At 41.4% G+C, this 21,282-nt stretch overlaps 2 protein-coding genes across 3 annotated transcripts in view; one reads left to right on the top strand and one right to left on the bottom strand.

Moving 5' to 3' along the window:
- RAB5A (RAB5A, member RAS oncogene family) overlaps nt 1–12,282 on the bottom strand; it is a 33,608-nt gene extending 21,326 nt beyond the window's left edge. Inside the window, exons 1-2 of one of the 2 annotated variants that reach the window (XM_064277355.1) lie at nt 12,077–12,282; nt 8,759–9,010 (exon numbers count right to left, since the gene is read on the bottom strand). In XM_064277355.1, coding sequence (XP_064133425.1) covers nt 8,759–8,921 — 163 coding nt within the window. In that variant the 5' untranslated portion in view covers nt 8,922–9,010; nt 12,077–12,282. The remainder of the gene's footprint in view (nt 1–8,758; nt 9,011–12,076) is intronic. The other variant, XM_003415732.4, reaches the window with a different exon arrangement.
- A 336-nt stretch (nt 12,283–12,618) lies between these two features.
- Nucleotides 12,619–21,282, top strand: part of EFHB (EF-hand domain family member B) — an 82,317-nt gene continuing 73,653 nt past the window's right edge. The window contains exon 1 of the mRNA XM_003415790.4: nt 12,619–19,928. Within this exon, the coding sequence (XP_003415838.2) occupies nt 18,996–19,928 (933 nt within the window). The 5' untranslated portion in view covers nt 12,619–18,995. The remainder of the gene's footprint in view (nt 19,929–21,282) is intronic.

The raw sequence follows: 21,282 nt of genomic DNA, 5'->3' as shown, positions 1-21,282 counted from the left end.
TGTCCGACTATCACCTCGACTGCTCTGATAGGGATCACAACAGAGAACAGCAAAGTACAATAGTGCCCTGTGTTGGTAAAAGCGGGTAATAAGCACTCTGCATTGCTGATCGGAGGGCAATTTGAAAGAATTTATCCGAATTACAGATGTATGTAACTTGACATAGCAATTGATTTCTAGGAGTTTATACTACAGATATACAATGTGCACATACAAAATAAAGGACTGATTAAATAATATGATCTTTGCAATGGAATACTGTTACCAGCAAGTAAAATGAGGAAGCTCTCAAATTCCTGTAAAAAGACCAGACTTAATGATCTGATTGAGACTGGAAAGACCCCGGAGGTCACGGTCCCCAGTTCTCCTGTTAGCCCAAGACAGGAACCATTCCCAAAGCTAACTCTTCAGACAGGGATTGGACTGAACTATGAGAGAGAAAATGATACTGGTGAGGAGTGAGCTTCTTGGCTCAAGTAGACACATGAGACTACGTGGGCAGCTCCTGTCTAGAGGGGAGATGAGAGGGCAGAGGGGGACAGAAGCTGGCTGAGTGGACACAGAAATACAGGGTGGAGGGGAGTGTGCTGGCTCATCAGGAGGAGAGCAACTAGGAGTATATAGCAAGGTGTATACAAATTTTTGTATAAGAGACTGACTTGATTTGTAAACTTTCACTTACTGCACAATAAAAATTAATAAAAAAAAAAAATGAGGAAGCTGTTCATGAAATACGGATAGATTGAGCTTATGGCAGACGGTCTATTTTCCAAGCTGGAGTGCAATAAGATTTGCCATAGCACCTTCTTCTTACAACGTGACACTGACACTCCTCTCAACAAGAATCTGTGCAGGACTGTGACTAGAACAGCACTGAGTCAATCAATCTGTGTGACTTCTAGGGCTAGGTCATAAAAGACAATCCAGCTTCCCAATGTACTGTTGGAACCCTTGCTCTTGGACCCAGTTATCATGCTGTGAGGAAAACAAGGCCAAATTTGGGGAAAAAGGAAAAAACAAAACACATACATACATACACATAATTTCCAATTCCAGGTGGCACTGAAGAAAGATGTCTTAAACCCCAGTTGTTATTTAGTTGCAAAACCTCAAGCAAATTACTTAAGCTTTCTTGTCTTGGTTTCATCTATAAAATTAGTATTTCCACATATGGTCATGGTAAGGTCCAAATGAGACTTGTGAAAATGCTATGAATTCATCACATAACACGTAACCATTTTAGGGCCATGGTGGTTCAGTGGTTGAATTCTCACCTGAAACCCTGGTGGCCTGGGGGTGAAGTACTACGGCTGCTAACCAAGAGGTCGGCAATTCGAATCCACCAGGCGTTCCTTGGAAACTCCACGGGACAGTTCTACTCTGTCCTATGGGGTCGCTACGAGTCGGAATCCACTCAACGGCAGTGGGTTTGGTTTTGGTTTTTATGCAGGTATGAAGTCAGAACCGAATCAATGGTACCTAACAACAACAAATGCAGGAGACCTGGGCTCAATTCCCAGCCAACGCACCTCAAGCACAGCCACCACCTGTCTGACTTGCATGCTGCTATGATGTTACAACAGGTTTCAGTGGAGTTACCACACTAAGACAGACGAGGAAAGGCCTGGCAACCTACTATAAAAAAAACCAGTCAATGAAAACCCTGTGGATCACGATGGTCTGATCCCACTGAATATGGGGCTGCCGTGAGTTGGAAACAGCCAACAGTAATATCTTAAAATTACCCTATATTTCCTAAAAGTCACATTTATCTAAAGTTTACAATTTATGAATGCAATAGATAAGAAAGTTAGAATTCTCAAAACTCAAGTCTTCAAATATTAAAGAAACTTATGTGTAAAGATATATTCACGTTACACCTTAAACAGACTTGATAGCAACTAAGTGGAACACCTTCTGGCTCCAAGTTTTATGCAAAGATAATGAACTGTGCCAAATGAAGAGCTCTGCTGGGGGGGAACCATCTGGGGAGGGCAGAAAGGGTACCAGGGTATTTCATCCTATGCAAATGAAATCTTAAAAAAAAAAGGTCTACTTTTGAAGCTAATTTAGTGAAGCTTATGAGGAAAAAAGCTTTTATTCACAATGGTAGCTTGTCAAAGTTGACAGTTTGGGTATTTAGCAAAGCTATTTATGTTTACCCCTGAGACTAGGATGTCATGTGCCTTTTTCTCTTTACCGGAGAAAAGCTGAAGGAGTCCCTGGGGGCACAAACGGTTAAGCGCTTGGCTACTAGCTGAAAGGTTAGCAGTTCAAAATCACCCAGAGGCGCCTTGGAAGACAGGCCTTGCAATCTGCTTCCGAAAGGTGCCTTGAAAATTCTATGGAGCAGTTAGTTCTCCTCTGCATATGTGGGGTCGCCAAGAGTCGGAATACACTCGATGGCAACGAATAACAACAATGGTCACGCATCAGATTACCTCCTTCTTTTTTTGGATTCCAATGAGCATTTGCTGTCATCTTCAATCACGGAAATGGAGGCTAAAGAACCGTGAGCGACTGGCTTTACCCTTCCCCGTCTATATTATCCTGAAAGAGGGTAAATGCCATTCGGTAACGCTTACTTCAAATATTCTGTTTTGCCACATTGGTAAAGCACTAAGGATTACTTCTTTTCAAAGTTTAATATACAACTTCAATTACACTCACTCTCATCTTGAGGAACTTAGTAATTACCATATTTTTACGAGTTTTTTTTGGCCAACCGTGCCCTCTGCCCTGCGAGGTAACTTTTTTTTTTTTTAACAAAAAACATGAAAAAAAATTAGCATAGTGCACTTAGAAAAACACTTTGAGGGGTATTTTCGTAAATTTTTAGATTCCTTCAGAATATCACTGATAATACATTTCCTTTTTATATATATCCTCTTGCGGGGACATAAACAATTAACAAAGACATGAAGATCAGCTGGAGATTTAGGTATATTTTAAAAAGTGATACATAATATCAGTTTTACATACCACTAATAAATACAATATCAGATAATACTGTAATATTTACTGTCTCCTACACTAAACCATGAGAATATGTTTGATTTCTAGTACATAGTATATTGTCAGGAACTTGGTAAATTTGCTGAGTAAATAAATTTTAAACAATCCTGACAATCTTGTTTCCCAGTACATAAGAGAATAAAAGCAGCAAATTAGCCACTCAATAGAGACAGTTCGTTAGAGTATACCGGGTATTTCAAAAACCATTTGTCTTATGGATCAAAAATCATATGCTGATCGTTTGTTCTCTGGGTCTTCTGCTCTTTCTCAAAAAGTATTTTAATTTAAAACAATACACAGATACAAAAAGGTCACATTAAATAAGATACACACACAGACTGTAACTACACAAACATGTCTTCCTGAAAGGTAACATGTGAAGGGCAATAGTGTAGTAGGAAACTGTCTACTACAGGGAAAACGAGGAGGTATTATTAGTATTTAAATTTTCTGGCTGGCTTTTATTTCTGTTTATGAAATAGTCTTCTTTAATATCTGCATACGTGTACTATTTAACTGTGTAACTGTCCCTCCCGTTCAGAAAATGTCCATAAATAACTTAGTTGATGTGGGTGGCATGCATTTAATGTAACAGACATGACAAGTCACCTCTGTGGAAACCAACAGTTGGGGGTGGGGAATTAGGAATCTGTCACACAGAATTTTAAGAAACTTGGTTGTAAACGCTTATGCCATCTACTTAAATGAACTTGTAAAACTTCGTATTTAGGAATGTTCAAATTTATTAAGTACTTGCTTATGAAGTTTTTCTACCTTATTTCTTACCCTAATTTTTAAGAACTTCTTCCAAGGGAAAGAAAACCTGGGCCTAAAGTTGTTTACATTTTCCAAATTCTAAATCAAAATTTCTAAATCCAAAACCAAACATCATTCATTAGGGGTAATAATCACCATTCCAAAGTAATTCCACATCATGACAATGCCACAAAAATATCAACGGTGACAAAAATGACTCAGCAAAAAGTAATGGCAGTATGATAATGGTAATAACTAACATTTCATAAGCATTTTACTCTGTTCCCGGCATTGTGCTAAGAAATTTATATTTGTTATTTCTTCTAATTCTTATGAGTTAAATGAATTAGGTACTATTATTTCCATTTCATACCTAGTGCCGTCGTCGAGTCGATTCCAACTCATAGCGACCCTACAAGGAAAATAAAGCTTAGTCTGACTTGCCTAAAATCATGCAGCTGGTATGAGCTGGGGCTAGACTAGAAAACAATCTGTATCCAGGGTCCCCTCTCATAACTACAATTCTTTATTCTGAAAGACCTGGCCGTAAAATAATATGTCAATAATAACTTAATTTTAATAATATTTTTTCTCTTTAGATGTTGTTTTTGAGTCTGAAAAGACAAAACAAGCCTGCAAGCCCCTCAGAGGAAACTGCATGGATATTCTATGTGGAAGCAGAATGAACTTGCTTCTTTCAGGAAAAACTGTCAAATAGACAACTCTGAGAAGTTAGTCCCTGGGTGGTGCAAAAGCACACTCAGCCCTTAACCAAAAGGTTAGAGGTTAGAGTCCATCAAGAGGCACTTCAGAACAAAGGCTTGGCAATCTACTTCTAAAAAATCAGCCATTGAAAGATGAAGCACAGTTCTATTCTGACATACGTGGGGTCACAACAACTGGTAAGACTATTCTGAATTCTGAAATAGTTACTTTAAGTACTCCACTCAGGGTTAATAGTTGCTAAAACAGCTCAAAAAGAAGGCACTTAGTTTCCTTAATTTTGTGTATTATTGGTAAACTGGTGCAGATAACTGAAAACTATGGATACTCTAACTTCCGTAGTAGAGAAAAGGCAGAATATTCTCTATGGGACAGAGAACAGGGCCATACTCTTCTGCGCCAAAGAGGCCTAGGGGAAGTTTAACAGATTAGCGGAAAAGGGTTCCCATACAAAGAGACACAGATGATGTGAGCAGTACACAACACTAGTAATATCTTCTCAAATTGAAGTAGCTGAATGAAAAATCTTGCAAAAACCATAGTTCAAAAAAAAAAAAAAAGAAAGAAAAGCAATTCCATTTGTGGGAGAATCAACTTTACTACAAAGGATGTAAAATCGACGACTCAGAACACACAAAGCAGTAGTCCTCAATCTTTAACACGCACCAGAATCACCTGGAGGATTTGTTAAAACCTAGATCCCAGATCCCTGGCTCCAGCCCCAGTGTTTTGATTCAATGCGGGACTTTGCATTTTTAACAAGCTGCAGGTACTGCAGATGCTTCTGGACTAGGGACCACCCTGAGAAGACCACTGCTCTAAACTAAAGCCCAAAAATCACAATGCACCATACAGGAATGCTGTCAATATCTGCTCATGCAGAGTTTCGTTACCCAAACTTTAGAGTCCTCTTTGCTGATTAGTGCATACAAAACACAAAATTAAAACTGTCGTACGAAGCACTGTACTCTCTCTCAAAAAAAAAAAAAAGATTGCCGGACGGCATGCTATTTCACCGTATATTCTAACCTTATTGTGACTTAATCTAAGAATCAATTTGTGTATAATTCTGCAAATAATTAAAAAAAAAAAAAAACATTATCTTTTGATGAGAAGCTCACTAAAAAACCAAACCAAACCAAACCCAGTGCCGTCAAGTCAATTCCAACTCATAGCGACCCTACAGGACAGAGCAGAGCTGCCCCATAAAGTTTCCAAGGAACGCCTGGTGAATTCGAACGGCCAACCCTTGGGTTAGCAGCCGTGGCACTTTAACCACTACGCCACCAGGGTTTCTAGAACTCTTTAAAGTATTCAAGGTGCTATGTGAAAGATGGTCCACCCTACCTTCCGATGAGTATTTAACTGAGGAACCTAAAGGTAAGGCAGCCAAGTGAAGGAGGGATGCAACTCACTGAGTCTAATGCTTCTAGTTAACCTCTGCCTAGCATGAAAGGAACGATAGCAACTTTCCAAATCGCTAAGCTGGCTGCCTAACCTCATCAAGAGTCTAGGGCCAGGGGCAGGGCTGTGGGGTATTATAAGACAACAAGGATTCTTCAATCAAGCTATATTTAGGAAGAATCGTACACACTACAAAAGAGACCATGGACATTCCTGATGCCTGCAATAAGGTTCTAGAATTCACAATTTTTCAAGAGTGTACAGCATATAATTTTTACCTTAGAACACAATCAAATAGAAATGAAAGTCTGAAGTGAGCTCTTCAGAACTCTAACGTTCCTGGATATAGGAGCCAAGTAAAAAATATAATTGGGATACAAAATAACTGGCCAGGTTCATTTGTTAGATAACTTCTTTCATTCATCAACCAAAACAAAAATACATATTACTTCCAAGTCATGGACCTTTGTAGTTATGCATTAAATAGCTCAAATCTCGATATTTTTACGTACTTAGGATCTCGTTTAGTCCCTCGGAATGAGGAGACTATCAGCAAAGAGCATAAAAGAACAGTGCCGACAGCTGTAATCATAGCGGTGTTGTCATACTTCCTGAAGAAATTAATATGGTCAGCATAGCGAAAAAGTTCCCAATAACCATTAGCACAGAAATTTGGGTGTAAGTTACTTTTAAAGTTGTTTTTAAATAGGTAGACTTGATCAGTTCAAAAGAAAATATTAAGGAAGCTTTATATACAGGAACAAAGTAGAGAACCAAATTCCTGTTAAGAAAAATGGAGATTATATAGCCATACACACACACAATCAGAAGATACGCATATTTATGATGTACGATTAAAAAAAAAAAGTCCTTCTTGAGATGTCATCAGGAAAAAATAAACTTAGAGATGACTGGACTATCCAAAACAAAAAAAAATAAATAAAAATTCTGGTCTTAGGCTCCTAGAAAGCTCCCCAGGAATTAAATTCTGTATTACACAGCTTTCATTGTTTTAATAAGTACTGTGAAACGGGGAGAGCGGCATATTGCAAGTCCCAAACTTATTTGGCCCAGGTATTTGACCCAGAATACACATATTCTTTGGGAAACACTGGCACTGACAATCAGTTGCCAAGAAACAGAATAATTTTTGCTTTCTACACCACTTTAACATGGGTGCATATGACTTCGCAGTCTTTAAAATTCTTCCTATCACATGGGCTGGCTATCTTTGGCTCAGTTTCCTTTCTGGGGGCTAAACCTCCACAAGAGGTAATTTTTCATTATTAAACCAGATATATCTAAATATATTAACAAAAAAACTATAAAGGAAGTATAACATACTGTACAGTAAAATTTTTTAAAGTACCAAAATTTCTGATTCAAAGTAGAAGGTTCATGATCTAAGTCTTTTTTCGGATACTCACCAATCACGAAAGAAGATAAAACACAAACACACTGTAAAATAATACACAAAGGTAGGAGGTCAACAGTCATAATTATTCTGCTGAGCCTACTAAAGCGGAAATACCACTTATCTAGTACGTTTCCTATGTATCAGAAAAAGTCAGGAGGTGGTAGAATGCTGTAATTTATTTGCTGGAAGCATCTGATATTAATAAAATCCCCAAAAGTATTAGCTTGAGAACATACACTTACATGCACAGTAATACAAAATTAGGCTTCTGGAAGACGGATTCTAAGAAGTTTCTACATGCCAGCGGGTATGTGTCTTACGTATATCAGAAGTTTTATTTTTTAGAAGTATTGGGTCAAGATTTACTCATAAATACCTGAAAACATATAATACTGCTTAATTACATACCCCTTGCAAAACACTGAATCGTAAAGTTGTGTGGTTCCTCTGATATCATCTAATTCAAAAGCTTCACTTGACAGATAAAGACACTAAGGCCCAAAGAGGTGAAGTGTCTCGCCCTGTTACTGTACAGCTGTTCAGCTTTGATTAATTTCTGGATTCCACTCTTCTATCCACAACACTATACTATTAGTTTCTAATCTTTTGTCTTACATCTTATCTTTCCCTCATTTCTCTCCTGCCACAATCACTGTACAAAGTGCCTTACTCTTCAATTCACTCAATCTCTTAACCCTCTCATTTCATCTTTCTCTCCAGGTCTCCTTATCCTTTCATGTCCCTTTACATCAATTACTCCTTTCTTTCTTTACTCTAGGAACATTCTTATACCAAAAAAAAAAAAAAAAAAAGTTTTAATTAAATTAATTTTACAAATTGGTGTAAATTAATTTACAAGTAGCCCGAACCAAAAACTCACTGCCGTCGAGTCGATTCCGACTCATAGCGACCCTATAGGACAGAGTAGAACTGCTCCATAGAGTTTCCAAGGAGCGCCTGGCAGATTTGAACTACCGACCCTTTTGGTTAACAGCCATAGCACTTAACCACTATGACACCAGGGTTTATACAAGTAGCCCAGTTATTCAAAATTAGGATTTTATGGTTAACTCTTTTACTGTTCACTCTAAAGTCAACACAATTCAGCACAAACTGAATTTGAAGAAACTTCTAATCACTACCAAGAAATAGATACCAAACCAAATCTTAGTATTTGGGAGATTGATTTTAACTGATGTTTCTATCAGTATTCTAGATTTAATACAATCATGTTGGGGATTAACCAGGAAACCAAAGTGTAAAAACAAAAAGATGTCAGCTTAACAAAAAACAAGGTAAGTTTTAAAGCCTGAGGTCTGCCTGAGATCTTTTCTTCACTATGAGACCTATTTAAGTATTCATCATCACACAACTGGAAGAGCAATATATTTTTGTCAACATATGATTCAATTAAATGAAGCAGGGGGGGAAAAAAAAACTCACCCCCAATGGTACTCTCTTGAAATTCATGAAATTGGCCCTTCACAAAACGAAGCACTAGGCTTGATTTGCCAACAGCAGACTCTCCCAGAAGCACTAGTTTGAACTGGCATATTTTATTTCCAGTATTTGGCCCGTTGGGTCTTGTTGCTCCTCGATTAGCCATGTCCAAATTTGAAAGAAGTCCCTAATTTCAGATGCTTAAGTAAACTTCCAGGATGCAAGGTGTCAATTTTTCTTTCTGGAGGTAGTAACCTGTAAAGAAACAAACACCATGTAATTAAATATAAAAATTGCTGAAACAAGGCAAATCTAACATTAATCACTTCAGTAAATTTTATCCATAACATATTATTATATGACAACTATAAGCTCTTCTGAATATTTAACGTCATTTAGTTGTAGCGATTAACTACGTTTTGAATGAAATAATTTAAGGGCATGAGATTTGAGCCTATAATCACTTTGTAATTTTAAGGGCTTTCTTTTTTTTTAAACACTAACATTTATGGAAGCTTCAACTTTGTGCCAAGCACTGTCCTAAGTACTTAACACAGCTGTTGAACAATCCTATAAAGTTGGATAGTACAATCCTTACATATGAGGATGCAGAGGCACAGAAGGGTTAAGTATCTTGATTGAGATCAGACAGTTGCTGTGACAGAGCTGTGACAAAGCTGAGTTTCAAACCCAGGCAACTCCAGAGGTGGCTCGGGGTTCACATTGTAGAGCTAGAGGACTTGAGTTAAAATAGTTTTGAGAACTAGCTTGGAAATCTCTGAAAACAGATCCTGGCACTCCAAAAGAGCTCAAAATATGTTAATTTTGAAAGCCTCTGTTAAATGGTGCATGTTTTTCATTAATTTGGAGTAACATATTTTAAGGCCCCAGGTTTGTGTGTCTAGTGGCTAAAAGACTTAAAACTGTTTTCTCATCTGCTCAAGAACATCATACGAAAAAAACGTTAACAGTGGTTCTCTTTGTGGTGGGATTAGTGTTTTATTTACTATACTTTTCTACAGTGTCATTAACAATAAATCTCATTATTTTCTATTAAACAACACATTTGAAAAAATTAACCTGGGTGGTAAGTTTCTACGTCTTCTCTTATCATTATCTAATGTCAACTTTCGATCTCAAAAAGAATAAGTAAATATTTGAAGAATCCATTCCATTTTTTCAATCTAATCAGAAAGCTATCGTAACAGTTTTCTCCCACCTTTAATCAAGATCTGACTGCGTGCTTGCCAATAAAATATACGAAACCTGAAGATGAATCTCTCCCTAAAAAGTTCTTTTCTATTTTATTTAGTCACCCCATATAGAAAATTTGCTTTTCCATAAAACTTGTGTTTATATAAGGAACATTTTTGATAATGAAATCATTAATAAACATAGCCAGGAGGATCAAGACAATAAAATCACCTATCCAACAGCTCTGAAGAGCTCTTACCTTTATCAATACTGTATCTTTTTCTTTAACCAGCACTAAAATATTTACAGATGAAATGATATGCTGTCTGAGAGTTGCTTTCAAACAATGGGGGCATAAATAAAACAAGTTGGCCATAACACAACTGAGGCTGGTGATGGGTTCATTATACTATTCTCCCTACTTTTGAATATTTTTAAAATTTTTCATAATTAAAAAAAAAAATGTTCTACCTTAAACACATTAGACTGAGGGTCAAATCTCGGTTATACCGACTCCTGCCTAGGTTCTTTAATTTCTGTAAAACGTAATGTGTAGAGCTGTTGTGAAAATTAAATGAGACAACACATGAAATGAATCTCTAACACAATGCCCAAAACACAGTAGGGCCTGAAAACTGGCAATTCAAGTGGCCATCTGAAGAGAAGATTAAATGTCCTTCAGACTGAAAATGAACCAACACACCTTGAAATAATATTACACACAACAGCAGCTGAAACATTCTCCAACTGTTTGTTACATGTTATCTACAAAACAGCTAACAATTAGTTATCAAGGACAACATGCTAGGATTTTGATGGTATTTCTAAAATTTCGGGGAAAACATCAGATTCCCGTAAAAACCGAGAATCTGATCTAGCTTTGCCTTGCAAGGGTTAAAGTTACTGGGTTATATTTCTCCAAGGGTCTCAAACGGGAAATAGCAAACTAAATCGAATTGCCAACACACAGTTCGCATAACATTAAGGTTAAAAAATACTTTATGTGCATTCATTTGTATTCACTACTTGCTGGAACTTTCGTCTGTACGGCAAAACAAGGATTTTGCATAATAACGTATTTTTAAACCTTTTGAAATAACCAGTACTCTATAACTAAAGTCCTTCTAGGTGCTCTTTGATCAAATTTTTACTAATAACAGCTAACATACTGGGCACTTCTTTTGTCCAGGCACTGTTGTATGTACTTTAACCACGACAACCCGATGAGCTCATATTATTTATCCCCATTTTAAAGTTTCTGAACCGTCCTGAATATTCCCATAAGTGTTTTTTTCTTTATTACGAGAAAAGCAACTAACTCAACACTTAGGCTCCACTTAAGCAAAACACAAAAGCCAAATAGATGGATTATGATGTTCTCAGCTTAACGAGTCTAAAAGTCACGGGGGGGGGGGTGGGGGGGTGGGGGGGTAACGAGTTTCCAGGGAAAAAAACACCCGGGCAGACTTCACGGTCTCTATTTGCCGAGGGGGTCCAGAGGTCTGGTTATCTTGAGTTTCTTTAAAACTGTGGATTACCATCCTCCATGGATGACACACGACTCTCTAGACAGCCTATTTTGAAAAGCCTCCCCACCCCACCTCCACGATCACCCGTCTTTGGAAGTAGAAGGTAGGCGGAGCTCCCCCCAGTTCACACCTGCCGTAGGCCCCGGCTCCTCCTAGTAGTGTACCCCAGTAGTTGCTGGCCAACTCCAGATCGCCGGGATACGCAAGACCAGCAAGGCCCCTTGGCAATCTTTCGCAGCCTCCTCCCGAGAACCCAGCCTGGCTTTGCCCGGGACCCCCAGGACGGCCACGGCAGGCGCCAGGCGGAGCCGCGGCCTCCAGTACTCTTCCCACGTCGCCATCTTGAGAAGGGAAAGGGTGACACCCGTCCCTCCCACAGCCAGTCCCCAAATCCCGGTCAGTAAAGCCCCCTGACGGATGAGTCACCAGGGCCGACTGGACCGGCCACCGGGTTCGACGACGCTCTGGCCCACGGCAACGGCACGCGTGAGGAGTAAGGGCGGGGGCTCGCTGCCGGCAGGGGTGCAGGCAGGCTGGGGGCCGCGGGTAACCTGGGGTCTGGGCCCCATCTGGCAGGGGGAGGGGCCGGTTGGGTTACCTGCGACCGCAGCGCGCGGGGTTGCGGGGCCAAAGCTTCCCGGCAGCAGATCCCAAGCCCGAAGGATGAAACTGAGGCTGAGGCTGTGGCTTAGGCGGCGGCGGCGTCTCCTCCTTGCGCCGCTCCCCTCAGACTGGACGGTGCTGGGCTCGTGCCGCTGGTGCCGCCCCCGTCGGACTCCGTCTCCGCCTCTCCCCGCTCCGCCTTCCTCTTTCCTTTCTCCTCCTCCGTCGCCGCCGGCGCTCTGGGTCCGACCACTTCTTCCTCCTCCTCCCTCCTCCGCCTCCTCCCCTTAGGCCGGCCGCCGGCTTCTTCACAAACCAAAACACAACCACTCAAGTCCCAGCGCGGGAGCCACTTCCGCCAACCCCGCCGCCACGTCGCTGCACGTAGCGAACTACGCCCTTTCGTCACTTCCTGTCGTAGCCAGTCCGACCGCTCTATCCACTTCCCCGCCCCCTCTCAGGCCCCGCCCACCCCGGGAGCACGTTCGCGGGATGGGCGTGTCACGTGATGCCCGCGAGCGGCCGGGTCGGGTCGGGCTGCCTGCTGCCCTGCCCCATCACAGGCGCGCGCGGCCCCGCCCTCGCTGGCGCCTTTGTTATCAGAGCCCGGGGCCCTGGGGCTCCCGGCGTGGGCGGAGCATACTCGCTACTGCCTGGTTTGGGGGTAAGACCTGAAGAGCTAAATTTGTTACTCCGAGCCCTTTTGGGCGGCGAGGTTCCCTCTGGGAATATTAGCTCACAGCCCCCCTCTCCCCACACCGGAACACCTCAATCTTGGGCAACTAGGCTAAGGGGCTTTTTGCTCTACTGCCCCCCATGTCACGTGCTTTCCAGGAATTATCCCATTTCTTAAACTCCTAGGTATTCATTTTGAAACTAACGTGTTTCTCCTTTGGCTTCCTACATTAAAATAGTAACCCCCAGAGTGGCCCTCAACGCTGTAAACCTGGTGTCTAGCCCAGTGCCTGGAACCCACTTATCTTCAGTCATGGTTATGGAATGAATGAATGAGGCGTGCCTGCTTTACAGGTAAAGAATTTGAGGCATAGAGATTGAGTAACTTGTCCAAAGTAACTGCCTAGTTAGTGATGAAATTGTTTTTCTAACCTATTTTTTTTTTTTTTTACTAGCTGGCTCCAGGACCCGAGTTCTTAAACAGACATTCCACTGAAAGCCAGCTCAAGACTTTGATTACCCTCTACAGCAGACCTACTGAAGGCATACTTCTTCAGTAAAATCCCACACAATAGATAGTCTCTGCAAGACACCTGAATCCAAACAAAATCCTTTTAGCAATTCAGAGGAAGAATGTTAAATTGATTTTCCCTCAGAATGAGGACCATTTTTCAGTTTACAATTTATAGCCTGTTGAAGGGACATGATATTGTCTTTGAAGTATATCAGAGCAAGGCATCCTGTGGGTACTCTGCCAACATAATGCAGTAGAAATGATCTGAACCCTTAAGCACGCATTCATTCAGATCAACTGCCCAATAACTAACCAGAAGAGCGTAATGTGTCATACCTAAATGGTATCTGTGGCACTTTATCCTCGAGGGGTTGTTCCAATATAATGTTAGTCATGGTAATACCTCTTGGACAATCCCAGGAAGAATAAGGAAAGAGGATACCTCACATTAGTTTTGGCACGTAAATAGCACGTCCAAAAAAAAAAAAAAAAACCCCAGAACAGACAACCAAAGCTATTCTGCTCAAACCTGCTTCTGCTTTGTGACTGGTGTTAACAGGTTCTCAGTCCCCCGCCTCTTGAAACTAAAGAATCATCAATTCTTCCTTCTCTTCTTCATAAACCATTGTCCACTCTGTTGCTAAAAATTCTCTAGTCTCAAAATTTGAGCTATAATCCCAAAGCCAGAGCCCTGGCAGTGCAGTGGCTTAAAAGCTCGGCTGCCAGCCAAAAGGTCAGCAGTTCAAATCCACTAGCCACTCCTTGGAAGCCCTATCGGGGCAGTTCTCCTGTAGGGTTGCTATGAATAGGAATTGACTCGATGGGCAACGGTTTGTGTTTTTTTAATCCCAAAGCCTGGGCCATGGTAGTATTCATAAAAGCTGGAATTAATGCACGTTCTTGCCTTTTGAAGGAGCCCTGGTGGCACAATGGTTAAATGCTCGGCTGCTAACTGAAAGGTTGGTGCTTTGACCCCACCAGCCGCTCAGCAGGAGAAAAGACCTGGCTGTCTGCTCCCGTGAGGATTACAGTGTAGGAAGCCCTATGGGGCAGTTGTGTTCTGCCATATAGAGTCACTCTGAGTCAGAATCAACTAGATGGCAGAAACAGCTTGCCTTTTTAATCTACTCTTCACACTTTAGCCACTCTCCTCTTCAAAAATGTTCAATGATATCTCATTGCTTAATAGAGTCCAAAATTCTTTAGCTCTAGTCCCAACTCACCTTCTTACATCCCCTAACCACCCTATGCTCCTCCATGCTAACCGGAAAAGCATGATGCGTCATACCTACATGTTCCCATCTTGGCATCTTACTTTGTTCTCTCCACCTGAACACCATTACCTGGCCCATCGTTGCCAGGCTCACCTCAGTTGGGATGCCAACTTCTAGACAGCGTCTATGTATACTTCTCCCAGATTTAATTATCGTTTTCTTTCGTCTGTGGTTTCCCAGTACTTTGCTTTACTCTCTATAATGGTTCTTCTAACATCCTGCCTCAGAAAGTTCCTAGACTTTTCTCCTCAGCCCTTCAGTCTTCTTAGGATTACAAAGTTCAGTTTCTCAGAGAGCTTAAGAGGATCTTCACTATGATACCCAAACCCAAACTCATTGCTGCCAAATAGATTCCGATTCATAGCCACCCTATAGGATGGAATAGAACTGCCCCATGAGATTTCCAAGGCTGTTTTTTTAATCATTACAGAAGGAACCCTGGTGGTGCAGTGGTTAAAGCGCTTGGCTGCTAACCAGAAGGTCAGCGATTTGAACCCAGTAGCCACTCTGTGGGAGAAAGATTTGGCAGTCTGCTTCTGTAAAGATTTACAGTCTTAGAAACCCTATGGGGCAGTTCTACTCTGCCCTGTAGGGTCGATATGAGTTAGAATTGACTGAGTGACAGTGAGCTTGGTTTTTGGAATCTTTACAAAACCAGAGTGCCACATCTGTCTCCCACAGAGTGATGGGTGAGTTTGAACCATCAACCATTCAATTAACAGCCAAGCTCTTAATCACTGTGCCACCATGGCTCCTTACCCTTGGGTTACACATGTTGCTGTTGAGTAAATTCTGACTCATAGCGACCCTATAGGACAGAGTAGAACTGCCCCATAGGGTTTCCAGGGAGCACCTGGTAGATTCGAGCTGCCGACCTATTGGTTAGCAGTGGAACTCTTAAACACAATTGCTTTGCAAACTGCTTGAATCACTGAGGAGCTGTTCCAGGTATTCATGTTCCCTGGATCCAAATTAGTTCCTTTCATGTTGCAGGTTTTCAACAAACATTGGTTGAATGAATAATTGCACAACAGGAGGTTACTCCTAACTTGCTGTTGGATATTGAGTAGCTTTTTTTTTTTAAAGCGAACTGAAGAAATGATAAAGTAAAAGAGCTGAACAGAAGATTTCAAAGGACTTCTCAAGAAGATGAAGTAAAGTATTATAGTGAAATCTGCAAAGACCTGGAGTTAGAAAACCAAAAGGGAAGAACATGCTTGGCATTTTTTAAGCTGAAAGAACTGAAGAAAAAAAATTGAGCTTCGAGTTGCAATAATGAAGGATTCTGTGGGGAAAATTTCCAGAGGTAGCATATGCTCGAGAGCTGATGGTACTGAAGGAGGAAGTCCAAGCTGCATTGAAGGGAATGAGAAAAAAACAACGGTCCAGGAATTGACAGACTACCAAGTAAGATGTTTCAACAAATGGTTGCAACGCTGGAGGTACTCACTCATTTGTATCAAGAAATTTGGAAGACAGCTTCCTGGTCAACTAACTGGAAGAGATCCATATTTGTGCCCATTACAAAAAAAGGTGCTCCAATAGAAGGCGGAAATTATCAAACAATATCATTAATATCACACACACACAAAAAAAAACAAAAACCTGTTGCTGTCGAGTCGATTACAACTCATAGTGACCCTATAGGACAGAGTAGAACTGTCCCATAGGGTTTCCAAAGAACAGCTGGTGGATTCAAACTACTGACCTTTTGGTTAGCAGCTGAAAGCTTAACGACTGCGCCACCAGAGAACTTGGGTGGCACAGGGGTTAAAGTGATTATCTCTGCAAACCAACAAGTCAACGGTTAGAAACCACCAGCAGCTCTGCAGGAGAAAGATGTGGCAGTCTGCTTTCGTAGAGATTTACAGCCTTGGAAACCTTATGGAATTGCTGTGAGTCAGAATCGACTCAACAGCAGGGTGGAGATGGGGGGGCAGGGAATAATATCACACAGAAGTAAAATTTTGCTGAAGATCTTTCAAAAGCAATCGCAACAGTACATCGACAGGGAACTGTCAGAAGTTCAAGCCGGATTCTGAAGAGGGCATGGAACGCAGGGTGTCATTGCTGGTGTCAGGTGGATCTTGACTGAAAGGAGAGAATACCAGAAAGCTGTTTACCTGTGTTTTGTTGACTATGCAAAGGCATTCGACTGTATGGATCATAACAAATTATGGATAACACTGTGAAGAATGGGAATTCTAGAATGTTTAATTGTACTCACGCAGAACCCATACATAGACCAAGAGGCAGTTGTTCAAAGAGAGCTAGGGAATGCTGCGTGGCTTAAAGTCAGGAAAGGTGTGCGTCAGTGTTGTATCCTTTTGCCATACTTATTCAATCTGTATGCTGAGCAAATAACCTGAGAACCTGAATTGTATGTAGAAGAATGCTGCATCAGGATTGGTGAAAGACTCATGAACAACCTGCAGTACGCAGATGACACAACTTTGCTTGCTGAAAGTGAAGAGAATTTGAAGCACTTACTGATGAAGATCAAAGACTACAGTCTTTAGTATGGATTGCACCTCATCATAAAGAAAATAAAAATCCTCACAACTGGACCAATAAGCCACATCATGATAAACGGAGAAAAGATTGAAGTTGTCAAGGATTTCATTTTACTTGGATCCACAATCAACTCCCATGAAGTAGCAGTCGGGAAATCAAATGACGTATTGCATTGGGCAAATCTGCTACAAAAGACCTCTTTCAAGTGTTGAAAAGCAATGATGAGGCTTGAAGGACTATGGTGTGCCTGACCCAAGCCGTGGTATTTAAAGTCACCCTATATGCATGTGAAAGTTGGACAGTGAATAAGGAAGATCAAAGAAGAATTGATACCCTTGAATTACGGTGTTGGTGAAGAGTATTTAATATACCATGGACTGCCAGAAGAATGAACAAATCTGTCTTGGAAGAAGTACAGCCAGAATGTGCCTTAGAAGCGAGGATGGCAAGACTTTGTCTCATGGACTTGTTATCAGGGAGACCAGTCTCTGGAGAAGGACATCATGCTTGGTATAGGGTTAGTGAAAAAAGAGATGGATTGATACAGGGGCTGCAACAATGGGCTCAAGCATAACAATGTTTGTGACGATGGCGCAGGGCCGGACAGTGTTTCATTCCTTTGTGCATTGGGTCGCTATGAGTCGGAACCAACTTGACAGCACCTAACAACAAGTCATTTAAAGCACTTAGAGGAAGAAGGATATTTATATTAACTACCTAGTAAATTCTATTTTAACTATTTAAAAAAAATGTGAAATAGTATTCTCTAGTCCCTCTGGATTTAACAAAGTTTTCATAGTTTTTTGTAAATACTGTCCATTTCCATTGCCATCGAGTTGTTTCCGACTCATAGCGACCTTGTAGCACAGAGTAGAACTGCCACAGGGTTTCCAAGGAGCGCCTGGTGGTTTGGAACTGTCGACCTTTTGGTTCGTAGCCGTAGCTTTTCACCACTATGGCACCAGGGTTTCCATAAAGAGTGTAGAATCTTGTAAATTACATTCAAATTCCCTAATAGGTGTTGTATATCCCCTATGCGTGTAGACCATGAGATGTAACTATCCAAATACACTTTCACTAAAATTTGACAAAGTAACTCCAACTTAAAAAAAAAAAAAAATCCTATTCTTAAAAACAAGTTTTGAGTTTGTCAGAGTATTTAAAAAAAAAAAGCAAACTATGTATTACTGTGTAACAGTTATCTCACAGTTTAATATCTTTACTTTTTAAAGCCTAGCTATTAAAGTTTTTTTTTTTTTTTAAAGTTTAAGTGTTGTTAAGGACTTTAATAGGTTTCTGTAGCACAGCTGCCAAGTTATAACTTTCCAGAATTTAAAGTAGTTCTTTAGTGCTAGAAGAACTACATGTACTGAGGGTGTGCTTGCACTAGGGAAGTCCTAAAAGTGGTCACCACCAGAAAAAAAGTTATTTATTCCCTGATGAACCACAAAACCAGGAGGTCAGTGACCAGGAAAAAGCTCGTGGCTGAAACCATCCTAAGGGATTGCGTTGCTTAGGAAATCAGTGAGAAGTTGGTGAGCATTTGGTCTCTTGCCCAAGGCCATATTATTCAAGTGTTCTTGCCAAATTAGCCCATTTCTGCCTCTGAAAGGATAGAAGCCGCCCCACACACCCGGTGAAGATTGTTCCACTCAATCTCATCCTACACCCAGAGAAGCAAATCCATAGTCGGCGCACGGGCACACACACACACGCGCGCGCACACACACACACACACACACACAAAAACGGGGAAAAAAGCAAGCGGAGAGGTAAAGAGTTGCAGAGTGGGGACCAGCAGGAGCAAGAATTGCGCGCCAAGCCCCGCCCCTGTTTCCTAGGTAACTGGGTAAACAGTCATCCGTCTACTTTTCCCTGTGAACTCAGCTAGATGTTAAGTGGTGGGCAGAAACAGTGGGCAGGGAGTCCGAGTGGGGATGTGCTCTTTCGTGAGAGTGGGGTCCCCTAAGGGAATGAAGTCCCCCAGGGAAATGAGAACTTCCCTTGAGCCAGGCGCAGCTTTCCCACTAGAGATGAGCCCCTTTGGTGGAATGAACGTGCCTGGCGGGACATCTCTGAGCGCGGAGGTCGGGCTCACCCACCCAGGCAAGGATGATTTAGGAAACAGGAGGGTTCTCATGGGAACACAATATCCCACGGAGTTGGGGCTTGGAGTAGGGTTAGGAAAAGAAGAATCCCGATGGGGAGAGAGCCCCATGGTTAATACTAAGTATGAGAAGAGGATGGAGCCGCAAGAAACAAAATCTCCACTGAGCAAGGGCCTTGAAATAGGATTAGAAAAACAGAGTATTTCTGGGCTAGAGTTGAAAATCCCCACGAAGTGGGATCATTTAGGAGTGAACAAGGTCTCAGTCTCTCAGGAAACAAAACCTTCTCTGGGAATGTTGCCAGGAAGAATGGGGTTAGAAAATAAGTGTCTTCTGGCAGGATGTCCCCATGGAAGGATAATACAGCCTCCCTTGCATATGGAGTGCGGAAGTCCACAGGTTCTAGAGAGCAGGAGAGGGCCTGTGGCTAGTGCCCTTGAAGGGACAGAGGCGTCAGTGGGAAAGCAGCCTGCTTTGGGTATTGAACCTAGACAGGAACTGGAGAAAGACTCTGCCTGTGTTTTGATGAAGCCCAGTGCAGAGATGATGCGTCCAGTGGATGTGGACACTGGGCTACCCCAACCAGAGGAGCCAGAGCCCCAGATGGGCTTAGTGATAGAACCCCCTGTATGCCAGTTTGCCCAGCAACCTGAAGAGAAAAAGGAGGAGGCTGAGAACACTGAACTAGGGGTGGAACCTCCACATTGCATCAGACCCATATACTCTGGAAAATTTTTTGATCGAACGCCTCACTGGCCAAGTGTAAGTATTTTTTCCAATATTTTCTTTGGGAACTATGTGTTGTTAGGTATTTATTGTGATGATAAAGTTATTAGACCTGTTTGAGCTTGTGGAGTGAAATTGCGAAGATTCCATTGGGTTCTGATATCTGTTGCCCCATTGGACTCATTCCACATATTGATCTCCTCTAATTTTCTGATTGCCTTTCTAAATGTCTACATTGTTTGCTGTTTACACCAGTAGTTCTTCCTGATTTCTTCTTCGTTTCTCCTTTGACCATCATTTCCTTCCTCAATCTTAATTTTCTCAACCCTTTCACCAAGATTCATGTTGTGTCGTAACATTCCTGTAATGAATGGGGAAAAAATTTTTTTTTCTATTCATTATTTATTCTGAGAGTTATTAGTTCCTTCAATAAAGATTTGTGGTGGTCATTGTGCTAGGAATGTTGTTAGGTGCCGTTGAGTCAGTTCCGACTCATGGTGAACCTGTGTACAACAGACGGAAACACTGCCTGGTCCTGTGCCATCCTCACTATTGTTGTTATGCTTGAGCCCGTTGTTGCAGCCACTGTGTCAGTCCATCTTGCTGAGGGTCTTCCTCTTTTTCGCTGACCCCCTACTTCTCTAAGCATGATGTCCTTCTTCATGGACTGATCCCTCCGGATATCATGTCCAAAGCATGTGAAACAAAGTCTTGCCATCCTTGCTTTTAAGGAGCATTCTGACTGTATTTCTTCCAAGACAGATTTGTTCATTCTTCTGGCAGTCCACGGTATATTCAGTGTTCTTCATCAATGCCATAATTCAAAGGCATCAGTTCCTCTTTGGTCTTCTTTATTCATTGTCCAGCTTTTGCATGCATATCAGACAATTGAAAACACTGTGGCTTGGATCAGGCATGCCTTAGACCTTAACGTGATATCTTTGCTTTTTAACACTTGAAAAAGTCTTTTGCAGCAGATTTGCCCATGCAATGTGTCATTTGATTTCTTGACTTCTGCTTCCGTGGAAGTTGATTATGGTTCCAAGTAGAATGAAATTCTTGACAACTACGGTATTTTCTCTGTTTATCATGATGTTGCTTATTGGTCTAGTTACGAGGATTTTTGTTTTCTTTATGTTGAGGTGCAATCCATACTGAAGGCTGTGTTCTTTGATCTGGATCAGTAAGTGCTTTAAGTCCTCTTCACTTTTAGCAGTCAAGGTTGTGTCATCTGCATATCGCTGGTTGTTAATTAGTTTTCCTCCAATCCTGATGCCCCATTCTTGTTCATATAGTCCAGCTTCTTGGATTATTTGCCCAGCATACAGACTGGATAAGTATGGTGAAAGGTGACAACCCTGATGCACACCTTTCTTGACTTTAAACCATG

This window comes from Loxodonta africana, chromosome 27, assembly GCF_030014295.1.
Source record: "Loxodonta africana isolate mLoxAfr1 chromosome 27, mLoxAfr1.hap2, whole genome shotgun sequence".
Lineage (NCBI taxonomy): Eukaryota > Metazoa > Chordata > Mammalia > Proboscidea > Elephantidae > Loxodonta > Loxodonta africana.
The sequence above is the reverse complement of the archived record's forward strand: the minus strand, read 5'-3'. Positions and strand labels throughout refer to the sequence as shown.